This window comes from Aquarana catesbeiana, linkage group LG10 (assembly GCF_042186555.1).
Source record: "Aquarana catesbeiana isolate 2022-GZ linkage group LG10, ASM4218655v1, whole genome shotgun sequence".
Classification (NCBI taxonomy): Eukaryota; Metazoa; Chordata; class Amphibia; order Anura; family Ranidae; genus Aquarana; species Aquarana catesbeiana.
The window spans coordinates 73,973,047-73,989,144 of NC_133333.1; the positions used below are offsets into that span (position 1 = coordinate 73,973,047).

A 16,098-nucleotide genomic window follows, 5' to 3' on the forward strand; every position below is an offset into this window, starting at 1 on the left:
GTCTCAATGCTAACGATAGGGGTATTGCCCTTACTTTTGAGGCTAGCACTACTGAGATGCATTTTCTTGACCTTAGGATTACAGTGAATGAAGATGTTATTACCTCCACCTATTTTAAAGCTACAGATCGCAATGGCTATATAGACACTAAAAGCTGTCACCATAAGGCCTGGCTGGGATCAGTACCTAAGAGACAATTCCTAAGGTTGAGGCGTAACTGCACGAACAGTGAGGACTTTGTGTCCGAATCCTCTATTCTCAGGCAGCGGTTTCTTGAAAAGGGTTATTCAGCGGAAGCCTTGGATGTGGAGTTTAATCTTGCAAGAGAAAAATAGGGAGGACTTGCTAACTGCGAAAATTAAAGTTCAAGATACCTCTTTTAAATTTTTGTTCATCACTGCCTACGCTAACCAATATTATGAGATTCAAAAAATTATTCAAAGGCATTGGAAAGTCTTGAAGGGAGACAGGGTTTTGGGCCCTGATTTGCCTGACCTACCGCGTATGGTATATAGGGGAGCTCCCCCATTGAGGCTACAGGTAGCTCCCCCATTGAGGCTACAGGTAGCTCCCAATATTAATCCACCTAAGCAGATTTCGTTCTTCCAAAAGATGGGGGGTTTCTTTCCTTGTAGGAGATGCCCGATTTGTAAGCTTAGCACCAACAAATCTAGGAAAGTAGATTCCTTTCAATCCACTGCCACCCATGAATCCTTTCCAATTAAGCCCTTCATTACATGTATTACTAGACATGTGTATATTATTTGCCCTTGTGGGCTTCAGTACATAGGGCGCACTATGGCTTAAAGAACATGTTGATAATATAAAAAGGGGGTTCCCTAAGCATAGTCTATCAAAGCACTATGCTCTGAAACATGACTGACTGTAATCCAAAGGGCACTGTTTTTGGGAATTGATAAATTCTCTGGCCATTGGAGGGGAAGCAACATGACTAGAGGTGTCTCTCAGCTAGAGACCAAATGATATACCAAGCCCGGACCTATTTTCCATATGGGATGAATGTGGAATGGGATTTGAATGCCTTTATTAACAGCTAGGTTCCCTGCGTTTATTCTATTTTATTTTTAGGTTTCATTTTTGCATTGATTATGTTTTCGGTATGTTTTTTGGGTATCATGTAGTGTGGTCGTTTTTCTTCACCTCCTGATATTCATTGGTGTAAAGTATTTTCTTATCAAGATTCTTTGCATTCATTATTCATATGGTAGTTTGTACTTTGGCCACAAGATGCCGCTACCTCCAGTGATATTCATTGGGGTAAGGTATTTTTTGTATTCAAATTTTTATTCATTATTTGGTAGTTTGTATTTTGGCCACAAGATGCCGGTAACCACCGCTGCTCTGTCTCTACATTTTTGATTTAATGATCACCCATATTTTGATTGTTTTATAATATTTGTTTTGAGGATATTTTTATCTTTGATTCAAGTCCTTTGCCTAAACTGAGTATTACTGCTATCTAATATATCAATCTCTTTGAGATATATTACTTCCGGGTTGGAAGGTCATACTTCCTGTGCTCTGATTTCTGCCTGTCCAGTTCTGTTCCTATAAATACACGTCAGTTTGTGTCATAACTACGCCCCTGAAGACGCATATTGATGACGAAACGTTGGTGGGACTGTGACACGGCGGCCATCTTTGTGGTTAGAAGCGCTGGACGCTTCACACTGCTGTATACCTTCTTACTAAATGTGAGTGGTTTTTATCTTTTCAATAAATCATCCTTGTTTATGGAGATTGCGCAATGAGCGTTTTCTTTTTATTCCCTACGTACCACGATCTTGAGGTGCATATGTATACTTGGTTTAATATCCAGCTACCAAAAGGAGATCTACAGCCTTCCATTTAGTTCAGAGGGGAATATGTTGGTCCTACTCCATTAGAAGATCGTTGGTTTATTCTATGAAGACTGCCTTTTTTCTACACACGTGTATAACCCATACACTGCTGGTAAGGGTCAGTTTGTTTGGGTGTTGGTGACGGTGTTTTCATCTCTCTTCTGTGTCTCCTTTCAATATGGATCTCGCTGATTAGAGTATTATTTCTTCCTGACGGAGAGGACTTTTGTTTGACCATATTAATTTTGGTTCTTATTGGGACATTTTTACATTAATTTTAGCGCTGCACCATTCCTATTGAAATTGTTCATTCAGGCCTATGGTCTAAATCGTAAATTTCCTCTTTAGGGTGAGAGCTTAATCTACCAGGGGTGTAGGAACCTCCTGGGCTTTTCGCTATCAGGTATCTGGCTCAGATTTGTAAGGCTGCTACCTGGTCTTCAGTGCATACATTTACAATTTTATCAAGTGGATGTTCGGGCAGCTGAGGATTCAGCTTTCGGCCACAGTGTACTGCGGGCTGCCGTATAAGATCTGATTGCTATTGTTTGGTAGGGTGTCTCCCTCCTCTCAAGGCTATTGCTCTGGGATGTCCCAGTAGGTAATGAATATTAGCCTAATTCTGTGTCCCATGATGTATGAAAAAAAATGGGATTTTTTTTTTCATCACTTGTAAAATACTTTCCTTATAATTACATATTGGACAAAGGGTCCTCCCCTCTTTAGAGGATTCGGTACTTGCTACAAAACTGATGTACTTCCTGTATGGGAGGGGTTATATAGAGGATCACTTCCTGTCTAAGACTGTCTACCAGTGTCCATTCACCTAAAGATGGCATATAACCAAATAGGTAATGAATTAACCTAATGGTGTCCCATGATTTTTTTTTTTTTTTTTTTTTTTCTCCCCTGGTTAAAGATTTTTATTGAAGTTTCATGAATGTGACAATAGGCTTACAAATTTTCAATGAGGTAAATACAACGGGAGCAGTTATGCTGAGACGTGTACTGTCGGTTGGATTCGAGTGAAGCAAACATGTTATACAGCTATGCTTGGATTTTAAGAGTGAGATAGGAGAGAGGGATTCAAGAAGATCTGATGTGTTGGTTTCTAAGGGATGTTGAATGAACCTTCATGTCATCTGTCCACCCCTAATGGGAACTTACTGTGGACAGGTGGGGGTACAACGGACAAATCCGGGTAAAAGACTGTTCCTAGGGTGGAGGTGCGGCACCTGGGGTAGGTTTAATGAGCAAGAATGAAAGTAGCAGTCATCCACGTTGCTTCAATATCTATATTTCCAACCTCGTCGTGTGTAACAGTATAGCAATACAGGGGTTATCCTCATTGAATTAGACAGCAGGTTTTGGGATGGGATAATGAAGAGTGGGGTAGAGAGAAGATGAGGAAAAAGGGGGAGGTTTGCCCTGAGGAAGCCCTCAGGGAAGGTAGTGAAGGACATAATGGAATATATTACAAGGCATTAGTAATGACTCATTGAAGTTAGGGAAGGCAGTGCTTAACTCAGGGATGCCATATTTTTTTATTTTATTTTCGATGGCAGTTATTTTTGGTTTTGCTTCAGCCACAACCAAGGTCTGATTTCCATGCTTTGGCTATGGTTTGTTTAGCCACAGTGGTAAGTTGGATTAATAAGGATTGAGTGAGCTCTGCTGGTTTCAAGTTTAAAAGGGCAGTAGCCGGATCAGGAGGAATAGTGGTCTCTAAGAATTTGGATTCCATAGAGGAGAGGTTTTCCAGAAGATAGCAAGCCATATAGCGGACCAGTCTGCAGTCTCAAAAGTGCGCTTCTTGTCTTGTGCTCATTTAGTGGTATAGGAAGGTGGTGCGTTATCGACGTTATTGGTCAAGTGTTGGTATAGGGTCTATTAGTCCATGTGTGTCACTTTTGCAAATACATTTGAATTGGGTCAGTTGGGGTCCAGTTCTAAGGAATGGGGTATAGAAACTTTTTTTTTTTTTGCAGATAATGTAAGGGTTCCGATCTAGGTAGTCCAAAGGTCTCGCATTGGGTAGGAAAGGTTGTAATTTTGTGTTTTGGAGATTGCGGGCATCCCTGAATTTGTCCCAGAGGGTCAGGGAATGCTTAGTAACCGGATTGGAGATGCAAGCTCTATCCTTGGGTTGTAGCCAAAGCATACCGAACAGTCAACTAATTCAATAGCAACCCATAGTGGTGTTTCGTTTGTCGCGTGATACTTGAAGTTGGGTCAGCTGTGCAGCATAGTAGTAAGATGAGAAATTGGGAATGCCTAAGTCCCCACTTAGTTTGTGGAGAAACGGGGTGGATTTAGGGATTCGATTTGGTGGCCCCCCATATATATGACATCACTTTGTTGCATCAGTCGTAGGATGGCAGTGGGATGGGGAAAACTCGGAACAGAGAAATTTGGGTAGAATTGTTTTGTGGCATTAACCCTGCCCATCCAGGACAATGGGAGGTAGGACCATTGTCATGAGATTGGTCACCTGTCTCAGTAAAGGCAAGTAGCTTGCTGTAAAGAGGTCAGATAGTGAGGCTGTCAGTTGTATCCCTAAGTAAGGGAGTTGATGTGTCACCCAATTGAGTGGCAGGGAGGACCTAGCCTGTTGGAGCTCTGATTAAAAGGATATGTTGAGTGCATTAGATTTATTGGGGTTGGCATGCAGTCCAGAGATCTGGGCAAAGTCGTCCAGTATGGCTAACAATTTGGGTGGAGGTGTCATGAGTGAGATGTCCTCTGCAAAAAAGTTTATATTGATGACCAGGTCTGTTTTGATCAGTTGTGCTAAAGGCTCTAAGGCAAATGACAGCGGGGAGAGGGGGCATACCCGCCTAGTGCCTCTGCCAATAACTATTGCTGATTTATAGCTTACATAGTTGATGTAGGCCTGTGGGTCCTTATAAAGGGAGGAGACCCAGGTCAGGAGGTTGTTCCCAAAATCCCAACGCTGTAGTGTATCGTATATATGGCCAGGCTACTGTATCAAAAGCTTTCCTGATGTCAAGGGATAGAAGGCATGCTGGAATACATCTAGTTTTTAGCTGCATGGAAGCAGGATGGCTTGTCTAATGTTGCCAGCTTGGCATGTTGGCATTAAGCCTGTTTGGTCTTGCTGTATCAAACGGCCTATAACCAAGTTTAGTGGGGTCGCAATTATTTTGGCCAGCAACTTCATGTCCAAATTGAGAGATGGGCCGATTGTTGGTCCATGAGAGGTCTGATTTAGGTTTGGGTAGCATAGAAATTGGAGATCAGTTTCAGTTCTAAATGAATGCCCAGCCAGCAGAGTTGAAGGCATTAGTCCGCAAGGGGTCAAGATGGGTGAAAAATTTCTATAGTAAGCTGCCAAGAACCCATCAGGTCCCGGATGCCTGTTAGGTTTCATTGCTTTAATGGCAGCTGAGACCTCAAGGTCCATGATCGGGCTCTCAAGTATATCCAGTTGTTCCTGTGTGAGGATTGGAATTGGCTTTGGTAGCGTCAGTCCTGTGTAGATGAGTAGTTTTGCAAGGTTGGACCAAAATGCCAAGAGTATTTTGACAGGGTTGCTAGTGTAGGCATTATTGGATGTTTTTAGTCTTATGGACGTCTTGGGTTGGTGGATCACTCGTAAGGTGTGAGACATTGGAGTGTCAGGTTTGTTGGCCCTAAGGTAAGAATGGTGTTGAAGTTTGCATATGAGTTTCTCAGCAGAGTTGGTGAGAAATAAGTCAAAGTCCAGTTTGGCCCTATCAAGGCATGTGTTGGTGGTAGCGTTGGGAGGACTGAAATGCAGCACGGCACACATTAAAGTTGGTTTCTAGTTGCTGGCATAAGATTTTGCGGTCACGTTTTTAAGTGCTGCTGCCTGTTGAATTAACCTGCCACAAATGAGTTTTGTGAGCTTCCCAAAGTGTCAAGGCAGAAATATCTTCTGTCGCGTTAGTGGCAATATAGTCTTTAAGGGCTACTTTGATATCTAGACAGAGGGACGGGAGAGAATAGTGTTAATACTCCAGGATGTCATGCTTTCTAGGGATTGGGGAAGCTTTGGTGGTGCATACTGCAGTGGTCAGTCCACGATATACAAGTATAGGCGCAATAAAAGCAAAAACAAACCCCCCACCTCCAAAATGATATATGAATAATCAGAAAAAGTATCTCTAAAAAAAAAAGCGCCACATATTGTGGTCAGTCCACGAGAAAGGTGTGATGACAGATTTCTGGGATCATGCCATTAAGCCGGAAGATGTGATCTATGAGCGAGAAAGATGTAAATAGTGCGTATATCGCTTGTTGGGTTATGTTCACGCCACGTGTCGGCTAAGTTATACGTGGATATCGGGTGTTGGTAGGTCTGTTTATTCTGAGTAGATGGTGAGCTTGGGGGTGATTTGTCGAACGGGAATATAGTCAGATTGGAGTCTGCGCAGAGAGCTACTGTACCAAGGTTTGTTAGCATTTCTTTCACATCTTTTAAGTTGACAAAGGGGTGCTTATTGGGAGCGTAGTATGACACTAATGTGACTGCAGTGTTTGAGATGACCAGTAAGAATATAAGAATAGGGTATCTGCCCTCCTGGATCTTTGACTTGTAAAGAGGGGGTGAATGGCATAGAGCGATGAGAACCTATAAGGGTCCCTCCTTTGCTTGGTTGTGGCTGAAGCAGTGTAGAATTTAGGGTTAAGGGCTACTGAGGAATTTAAGAGGATGTGTCAGTGGGTCTCCTGTAGGCAGATTATGAGCCTTAGTGGCTGCAAAGGAATTCAGTGCGCTTATGAGTGAAATTGAAGCCTTGAACATTCAAGGAGAGAATGTTTATGGGGGCCATAATGCAGCAGGGGAAGATCTAAACGTGTGGGATGTTTTCCAAGGAGAGAGCTGTAACCACCATGGGGGGGAGAGAAGAGAAAAGGCTAGAAAGAGCAAAATTGCACAACCCTATTAGGTGCAATGTACATTAGCATATAGTTTCTTAATAGCAGGGTATGGGAGTGTGAGTCTGTCCCGTGGAGACTCTGGGGCTGCCATTAGAGACTTGCATAATGGCAGTTTGCAGAGGAGCAAGAAGTTCTAGATGGGGAACACCAGATATAGCAACTAAAGACATATAAAATCTTTTGACAACAGCATGGTTAAACAATCGTGTAATGAGAGCAGTAAAACTGCAATGAAAAGGATCGATGACCAGTTCTGAGCCTTGGTCAGCCTACCTGTGTAAAAAAAAAAAAAAAAAAAAAAAAAAAAAGCCTGGCTCCACTCTACTCCAGAGTTACTAAAAGGGAGAGGTGTGACAGAGTTAGAGTAGGGTGGAGAGCATGGGTGCAAGGCTGATAAGATTAGAATCTACAAGCTAGGCTTAACCTGGGGCTCTTGGAGCCATTGGAGGGTCTGGCTCGAGGACGTAAGGGGATATGGTAAAGGCCTTCAGGCTGAGTTGTGGTGACCCTTATGTGGGAGTTCAAGGGGGCAGGTGTGACCTACCCTGTGGAACCTTAGCAGTTCAGACTCCATGGGATGTCTTGGGAGTGACAACTTTTCACAGGAATGGTTCCATTGGGCTGTCGCTTGACTTCCATCTCACATGGGTCTCAGAGAAATGGTTAAAACAAAGCTAAACCTCCAAATGGGGTCAGTCCATCAGATCTTTTGGAGGGTGTAGGGTTATCGAGCCTTCCCTTTTTTTTTTTTTTTTTTTTTTTTTTTTTATTCTGCTGTGTGGGGTCCAGATGGCACAAGCTGCCCGTTGTTTGCTTGTGGGGTGATCGAGATGCTTATCGCCTGAGAGATCTGTGTGGGGGCTCTTCTAATAGGCCCAGGTATGTCAGGGCGGATTGCAACTTTTCAGCCATGTGGCAGACATATTTGGTTTCCAGATACCGTATTTATCGGCGTATAACACGCACCGGCGTATAACACGCACCTCAATTTAGGAGGGAATTTTAAGGAAAAAAAACTTACATTTAAATGCCCATCATTGCAGCCTTGCCCCAGTCCAGCCCTGCCCCAGTCCAGCCCTGCCCCAGTCCAGCCCTGCCCCAGTCCAGCCCTGCCCCAGTCCAGCCCTGCCCCAGTCCAGCCCTGCCCCAGTCCAGCCCTGCCCCAGTCCAGCCCTGCCCCAGTCCAGCCCTGCCCCAGTCCAGCCCTGCCCCAGTCCAGCCCTGCCCCAGTCCAGCCCTGCCCCAGTCCAGCCCTGCCCCAGTCCAGCCCTGCCCCAGTCCAGCCCTGCCCCAGTCCAGCCCTGCCCCAGTCCAGCCCTGCCCCAGTCCAGCCCTGCCCCAGTCCAGCCCTGCCCCAGTCCAGCCCTGCCCCAGTCCAGCCCTGCTGAAGCCTGTGAGCTTCAAAATCGCCGACCGCGATTTGAAAATGGCGCCGCCGGTGCCGAAATACACAGAGCCGGTCCTCGGCTCTTCTCGGCGGCTCTCGTTTACTTTCGGTTCCACTCGGACGGTGAGCGGAGCTATCCGAAACTAGCCGAGTATACTCGGCTAGGTTCGGGCGGCGCTCGAGTGAAACCGAAAGCTGCCGAGAAGAGCCGAGGACCGGCACTGTGTATTTCGGCGCCGGCGGCGCCATTTTCAAATCGCGGTGAGATTTTTTAATTCTGACAGGTCAGGATCGCAAGGGATCGGCGTATAACACGCACCCGCGATTTTCCCCTGATTTTAAGGGGAAAAAAGTGCGTGTTATACGCCGATAAATACGGTATGTGAACCGAACAGAGAACATAAATCCCCAGTGGTATGTGATTTGATAGCGTTGAAGCACCTGCAGGTGGGGTTTGTGAGCCCGCTGTTTAGCCACCGTGAGCAGGGATATGTCTGCAAACAGCTAAGTGTGGCCCTGGAATGTCAGGGAGTCTGCCTCTTGCCGTTGCCAATAGCTGTTCCTTAGTGTGGTAGTAGTGGAACTTATCTATGTCCCTGGGTGGGCCATTGGTTTTGCGTGGGGACAGGGCCCTGTGCACCCTATCAATCTCCAGTCTGTCCCCTTGGATGCCCGGTTGCAGCTTCTGGAATAAGGAAAGCATGGTGGCTTGCAGGTCTAGCAGTCTCTGGAATTCCTCTGATCCTTAAATTAGACCCACAATCCCTGTCGTCCTGGTCCTCAAGCTGCGACTACAGGATCATGTTTTCCTCCTTGAGGTTTTCAAATTCTGCTGTGTAGATCTGTGTGGTTCTCTAGTTCATCAACTCTGACCTCTAGTTCACTGTTCTTTGCCCCAGTTCCCTGATCTCGTGTCTGCTTGTCTGTAATGTGGTCTCATGTCTAAGGGCCTTGTGCAGCATCCATTTAAACTGCTTGAACATGCTGGATTGGATGACAGACTGAGAGCTGCCTGTGTCAGTCAGACTCACCGGCATTGTCTTGTGCCGGCAGTGGCCCTTGAAATCTCCTCTGTTAGCACCTGGTGTCTCATAGACCAATTGCTGTCATCTGGAGATTTATTTGTATCGTGAGTTGTCTTCCATACGTTTTGAGTAGCTTTTTAACTTTATTTTTAATAAAATTATAAACCAGGATAATGTACATGGTTGGTGCACCCTTTTGTTCGTTCTTTTTTTGACTGTTGGGATACCCCCTATCCCTGAGGGCAGCAAGGCCTGAGGCATTATCCACCACGAACTCTAGTCCACCTGGTAACTCGTGCACAGGAGTTTTTCTACAGACAGAGCTGCTTGTGTCAGTCACGTGCATTGTCGCTGCACAAATGCTTTCAGCTGACGGGCAGGAATCTGTTTCAAACCATCCCGGTGGCCCCTGCTGTCGGATCCCGTATGGACCTGCTGCAAAAGGGTCAAAGGATGAATTTACACTAACCTTTTAGTAAACCGAAGTACCTGTAAACGGACATTTAACCACTAGCTGCCGAAGCCATTTCTGACACACCTCACATGCATGTAAAATCGGCTTGTTTTTTTTGGCTAGAGAATTACTTAAAACCTCCAACCAGTACTATTTAAGCAGAGGCCCTAGAGAATAAAGCAGTGGGTGTTGCAATTCTTTTCATACAATATTTGCGTGGTGGTTTTTCAAATACAATTTTTTAACTACTTAAAGACCAGGCCTCTATTTCAGACTCTGTGTTTACAAGTTAAAAACTTTTTTTGCTAGAAAAGTACTTGGAACCCCCAAACATTACACTTTTTTTTTTTTTTTTTTTATAAGTAATTTTCTGGCAAACTTTTTTTTAACTTGTAAACACCGAGTCTGAAAGAGGCCTGGTCTTTAAGTAGTTAAAAAAAAAAAAAAAAAATTGTATTTGAAAACCACCACGCAAATATTGTATGAAAAGAATTGCAACACCAACTGTCTTATTCTCTAGGGTGTTAGAAAAAAAATGTATGTTTGGGAGTTCTAACATGGCGGTCATTGCAATACTTTTTGTCACACTGTATTTGTGCAGCAGTCTTACAAGCGCACGTTTGGAAAAAATTTACTTTTTTGAATAGAAAGACAACAGTAGAGTTAGCACAATTTTTTTTTATATTGTGAAAGCTAATGTTATGCCGAGTAAATTGATACCCAACATGTCACCCTTCAAAATTGCGCCCACTCGTGAAATGGCGTCAAACTTTTACCCTTAAAAATCTCCATAGGCGACGTTTAAAAAAAAAAAAAATGCTACAGGTTACATGTTTTGCATTAGAGGAGGTTTAGGGCTAGAATTATTGCTCTTGCTCTAACAATTGTGGCGATACCTCACTTGTGGTTTGACCAGCGTTTTCATATGCGGGCACTATTCACGTATGTGTTCGCTTCTGCGCGTGAGCTCGACGGGGCGCTTTAAAAAAAAATTTCTTATTTTACTTGATTTTATTTATTTTTTTCACTGTTAAAAAAAAGTCACTTTTATTCCTATTACAAGGGATGTAAACATCCCTTGTAATAGAAAAAAAGCATGACAGGTCCTCTTAAATGTGAGATCTGGGGTCAAAAAGTCCTCAGATCTCAAATTTAGACTTTATATGCAAAAAAAAAAAAAAATTGTCATTTGAAAAGACAGAAAAATGTCTTTGACGTATGGGCGGAAGTGATGTTTTGACTTTGCTTCTGCCCTGCTATAGTATGGAGACAGGTGGTTTTCCCCTCACTCGTCTCCATACGCAGCCACAGTCAGGTCCCGATCACCTCTCCCGCTGCCGATAACTATTACGTGGCAAATCCGCCGCAGAGACCACCATTATCGTAAACCGAACCGCCGGCTCTAAAAATGGATACCTCGGTTGTGGCAGCAGCTGCTGCCGTTACCGAGATATCCATCTTCAAACTGCTGATGTATATGTACAGGAGCTGGTCGGCAAGTGATTACTTTAATGCACAAACAATATATTTAATAAAATGTTACACCAAATAGATGCCTATTCTGGTGGAATAATGTCAAACTACAGTACTTGACAAAGCTGCATAGGCAACACTTTTTTAAAAGCCTTTAGTGAGTACCAGTTCAGAATTACAGGAGCTCTGAAGCTAGAATTGGTGATCTTCCTATGTTCACAGTATTCTCAAATGTGGTGCGATCAACATTCACATATGCTCATGTGACCTACGTATGTGTGAGCAAATGGGGCACAGGAGCTTTTACTTATTTTTTTCACTGTTCCTTTCCTTATTTTTTTTTAAACTATTGCTATTGCATGGGATGAAAATTTCGCTAGCATAGGCAGTGACGGGTACTCTTTACTATTTTTACTTTTTCTATTAGACCCCAGATCCCTTCAGCCCTTAAAGCATCTGATCAAATGGTTTGATCAGATGCTGGCAATGGGCTTGTAAACTAACCAAGTGCCAAAATCCTCAGTTTCCTATACCAGAGAGATTAGGGAACATTGTTTCTCACTCAACTCAATGATCAGCTGTCAGAACGGACTGTTTAAGTCCCAGGTGAAACAGAAGGACCAGCTTTTGCTGCATGGAAAGTGATCCAGCAACTAGTCTCAGATTACTTAAAATGATTGCACATCGCCAGTTGAAAGATACCAGGGTTATAACTGCAATGGTAAAACCACTGAAACAGGATGTATGGGTACATCCTAAGGGGCAGAAAGTGGTTGAACATAATGTAAATGAACGGATTTGGGTACCAGTCAAGGCTAAACCTAAATTTTAAACTGCCCTCAAACCACTTTTTTTTTTTTTTTTTTTTTTTTTTTTTCCCAAAGGTGAACCTAGCCTTTAAAAAATTGTTTGTTGAATAACCAATTCCTTATGTATACAAATTCTGCGTAGAGGCTATTCTGAGATGTAGGTTTCTGCCATCAAAGCCATAATGCACAGGCATATATTGCATTTTTTTATACAGTACATCCTGAAAGCATTCAGAGCTTCACTTTTTTTCCACATTTTATGTTACAGCCTTATTCCAAAATCTTTTAAATTCATTATTTTTCTCAAATACCCTAACATAATGGAGTTTGCAGTCTTTGCAAATTTATTAAAAAAAGAAATTCACATGCACATAAGTATTCACAGCCTTTTCCATGACACTCAAAATTGAGCTGAGGTGCATCCTGTTTCCACTGATCATCCTTGATGTTTCTACAACTTGATTGGAGTCCACCTGTGTGTATATTGAACCAAAAAAGCACTGTTTTGCATTAAAAGTCCCTGACCCTTTCCAAATATGCAGCGGCTGAAAAAAAGCATAGTGTCCCATGGGAAACCATGTAAATGAACTGTAATGCATTTCTGCAAAACACCAAACAGATGTGAACCAGGTCTAAAACATTTAGTAACATGATGGGGTTAAAACTAAAATTAGCTCTTTATAGTACAAAGAGCAAATCACTACTGTGAATATTACTTTCACAGTTCTACAGTAAAAAAAACCCTTTAACTGTGAAAGTAATATTTATAGCAGCGATTTGCTCTTTTTGTACTATAAAGGGCTCATTTTAGTTTTTTTTTTTATTTTTTAACCCCATTATTTTACTGGCTGATGGATTAATTTCATAATCGATTACCATTTTTATAATCTATTAGTTTCACCTTAGTTGACTGGACGTGTTTTGGAAAGGCACACACCTGTCTAGGCCCCATGTCAACAGTGCATGTCAGAGCACAAACGATCCGCAAAGTCCAAGGAATTGTTTTTAGACCTGGGAAAGGGTACTGAAAAGCATTGAAGGTCCCACTGAGCAGTGGCCTCAACCTGTACATGAAATGAGTTTGGAACCACCAGGACTCTTCCTAGAGTGGCTTGGCCTAGCTTGGCCAAAATGAGTGAGGGAGAGAAGGGCCTTAGTCAGGGCGGTGACCAAGAACCCAATGGCCACTCTGACAGGGCTCCAGCGTTTCTCTGGTGAGAACCTTTCAGAACAAATATCTCTGCAGCACTCCACCAATCAGGCCTGAATGGTAGAGTGGCCAGACCGAAGCCATTCCCCTGTAAGACACATGGCAGCCAGCCTGGCATTTGCCAAAGGGCACCTGAAGGACACAGGCCATGAGAAACACTTCTCTGGTCTGAAACAAAGATTGAACTCTTTGGCCTGAATAGAGCAAGCATTATGTCTGGAGATAACCAGGCACTTCATCACCTTGCCCATACCCTCCCTTCAGTGAAGCATGGTGGTGGCAGCATCATGCTGTGAGGATGTTTTTCAGTGGCAGGAACTGAGACTAGTCTGGATCGAGGCAAAGATGAACGCAGCAATGTACATAAACCTTAAAGTGGTTTAAGGCTTACCTGTAGGTGCTGGAAATATCTCCTAAACCTCTACAGTTTAGGAGATATTTACAATCAAGCCGTGCGCTGATGTCTACAGCACATGTGCGCACTTTAGAAAGGGCAGTTCGTGCTGTTTCTAAAGGGGGTCATGCCATGACTGGCGGCTCCTGCATGCATGCGCGGGAGTGACGTCACACGACTCTGGCCAGTCAGAGCTGGAGTTCGTGGCCCTGGAAGGAAGAGGGGTGAAGATGGATTCTCACTTCTAGGGTGGTCAGCGGTGACATCGCAGGCTTTGTTTTCAGGTAAGTGAAGATGGATTCTCACTTCTAGGGTGGTCAGCGGTGACATCGCAGGCTTTGTTTTCAGGTAAGTGACACATAATGGGCTTCTATGTGATGCATAGTAGCCCATTATGCTTTACCTTTGCAGGGAAATATAGGAAGTAAAACCCATTGGGGTTTACTTCTTTAATAACTTGCTCTGGAGCTCAGACTTTGGCAAAGGTTCATCTTCTGACAGGATAACAGCCCTAAGCACACAGCCGAGATGACAAAGGAGTGGCTGCGGGACAACTCTTGGCCCAGACTAGAACCTGATCATCTCTGGAGAGATCTGAAAATGGCTGTGCAGACTCATCCCTTTCAACCTAATGGAGCTTGAGAGGTCCTGCAAAGAAAAGGGGAACTGCCCAAAAATAGGTGTGCCAAGCTTGTAGCATCATGCTTGAAAAGACCTGAGGCTGTAATTCGTGCCAAAGGCAAATTTGCAAAGATTTTAAACTTCATGTTGTCATTATGGGGTATTTGTAGAATTTTGAGGAAAATTGCAAATTGAATCCTTTTTGGAATAGGGCTGTAACGTAACAAAATATGGAAAAAGTGAAGTGCTGTGAATACTTTCTGGATACACTGTAGTTCCATTTAAATAGAAATGTACACAACATGGTCAAAATTGCACTCTCCTAATTTATACATGTGGGTTGTCTTGCATTTTATTTAAAAACAAATCACATTATTAAAATGTAGTTGTTGCTTTGTTTTAATCACTTATATGAACAAATATGACTGCACAGCAATTAAGGGGAGGAGAAGCTTTTTAATAAACCTAGCCTGGATCATGGACCATTTGTGCTAATTTGTTTTATTTTTATTTTTAGTGTTCGCAAGCAGGTAGTGAACATCCCATCGTTCATCGTGCGGCTGGATTCTCAGAAGCATATAGATTTCTCCCTACGTTCACCTTACGGTGGTGGACGTCCTGGCCGTGTGAAGAGAAAGAATGCCAAGAAAGGACAGGGAGGGGCTGGAGGAGGAGATGATGAGGAGGAAGATTAAACGATTTAATCCTTCATATCAAACCTTTAATAAAACCATTTTGAGTTAACAAGTGTCAAGTATGATTTATAGTTGCACAAAAATATTAGAAATATTTCTAACTATGAAGCCTAAAAAGCATTACCTATCAAACTCTAACTGCTTAGACTGCTTTAATGGTTTGGTTATTTTGACTAGCACGTTTTACCAGTTTGAGATCGTGTTTTTTGTTTTTTTGTTTTTTTTTTTTTTCATGCTTTGGGGACACAAAGAGGGAGCAATGTATGCTCTGAAATATGTTTTGGTTTTAATAAATTTGGGGCCTTTGCTCAAAGGATAGGTTCACTTTGGAACATGTTTACAATTACATGTTCCACCATAAACAGGTGGAACATGTAATGTTTCAGCATCTGCAGCCTTTGCCGCCCCCCCTCCCTGTTATGGTGGGCTAGGGTTTTTCTCCCCTGTACCTGCTGTCACTATAAAACATGGCTGTGTATTTGTCCAGACAACCACATAATTCAATTGGTTTATTGTGAATGAATGCCTACCATTGTGGCTGACAGCTTGCTTTTGGTGAGCTGCAGGGGTGCTGGTTAGCGCCCTCTTAATCCATTGATCTTCCTCTGCTCAGGTAACTGCCTGTATAAGCAGGCAGCTATACTGAGTCTGTAGAAGCTGGATGGACAGTGATCCTATGATGTATTAATCACATGTGCAATGCTCTCTAGCCACCTTAAAAAAAAGTTTTCTCAGTCTTCCAGGATAGCCCATGAGACCTAGGGCTCCTCCTACCAGGACAGGAAATGCATTACCCCTACCAGATAAAAGCTGTCCTCCAGGCCCCATGTCAGTTATTGGTGTTTCCTCCGGACGGGGGGGGGGGTGTAACATGTTCTTGGAACCTGGTCCCCTAGGTCTCGTGAGTAGGGGCTCTGTATGGCTATTTGGGGCATGTCACTACCTTCTCTGCCAGAAGCAGCACTCCGCTGGGGAGGTTGGCTGTGCTGCTGTCCTGTTTCTCAGTGCCTGGAGAGGACCGGGATGTGTCAGCTCCCATGTGCTTTACACTCTAAGAGCAGCAGTATCCTCATCAGCATGGCTGATTTGTGAGGAAAAGCTGGCAGCTGCGGTGCTCGGGGGGGGGACTTCTGAAATCCAAGCTGGCCCCACAGGAAGTGCTGAGGGTAGGTCACTTCTGGGGCATATGACGTCATCGTGTGTCGGAGACGCCGGTTCCAGTCTCAAATGGTGCAAACAGGA

At 43.5% G+C, this 16,098-nt stretch overlaps 1 protein-coding gene across 3 annotated transcripts in view; it reads left to right on the plus strand.

Annotated features, from left to right (window-relative positions):
* The window catches only part of RPS9 (ribosomal protein S9), a 41,364-nt gene extending 26,456 nt beyond the window's left edge, over nucleotides 1-14,908 (plus strand). For all 3 annotated transcript variants that reach the window (XR_012236326.1, XM_073602287.1, XM_073602286.1), the window contains one exon: nucleotides 14,679-14,908. Coding sequence is in view for 2 of the 3 variants with exons in the window: in XM_073602287.1 (XP_073458388.1) it covers nucleotides 14,679-14,856 (178 nt within the window). In the remaining variant the exon portion in view is untranslated. The remainder of the gene's footprint in view (nucleotides 1-14,678) is intronic.
* Nucleotides 14,909-16,098: the final 1,190 nt, after the last annotated feature.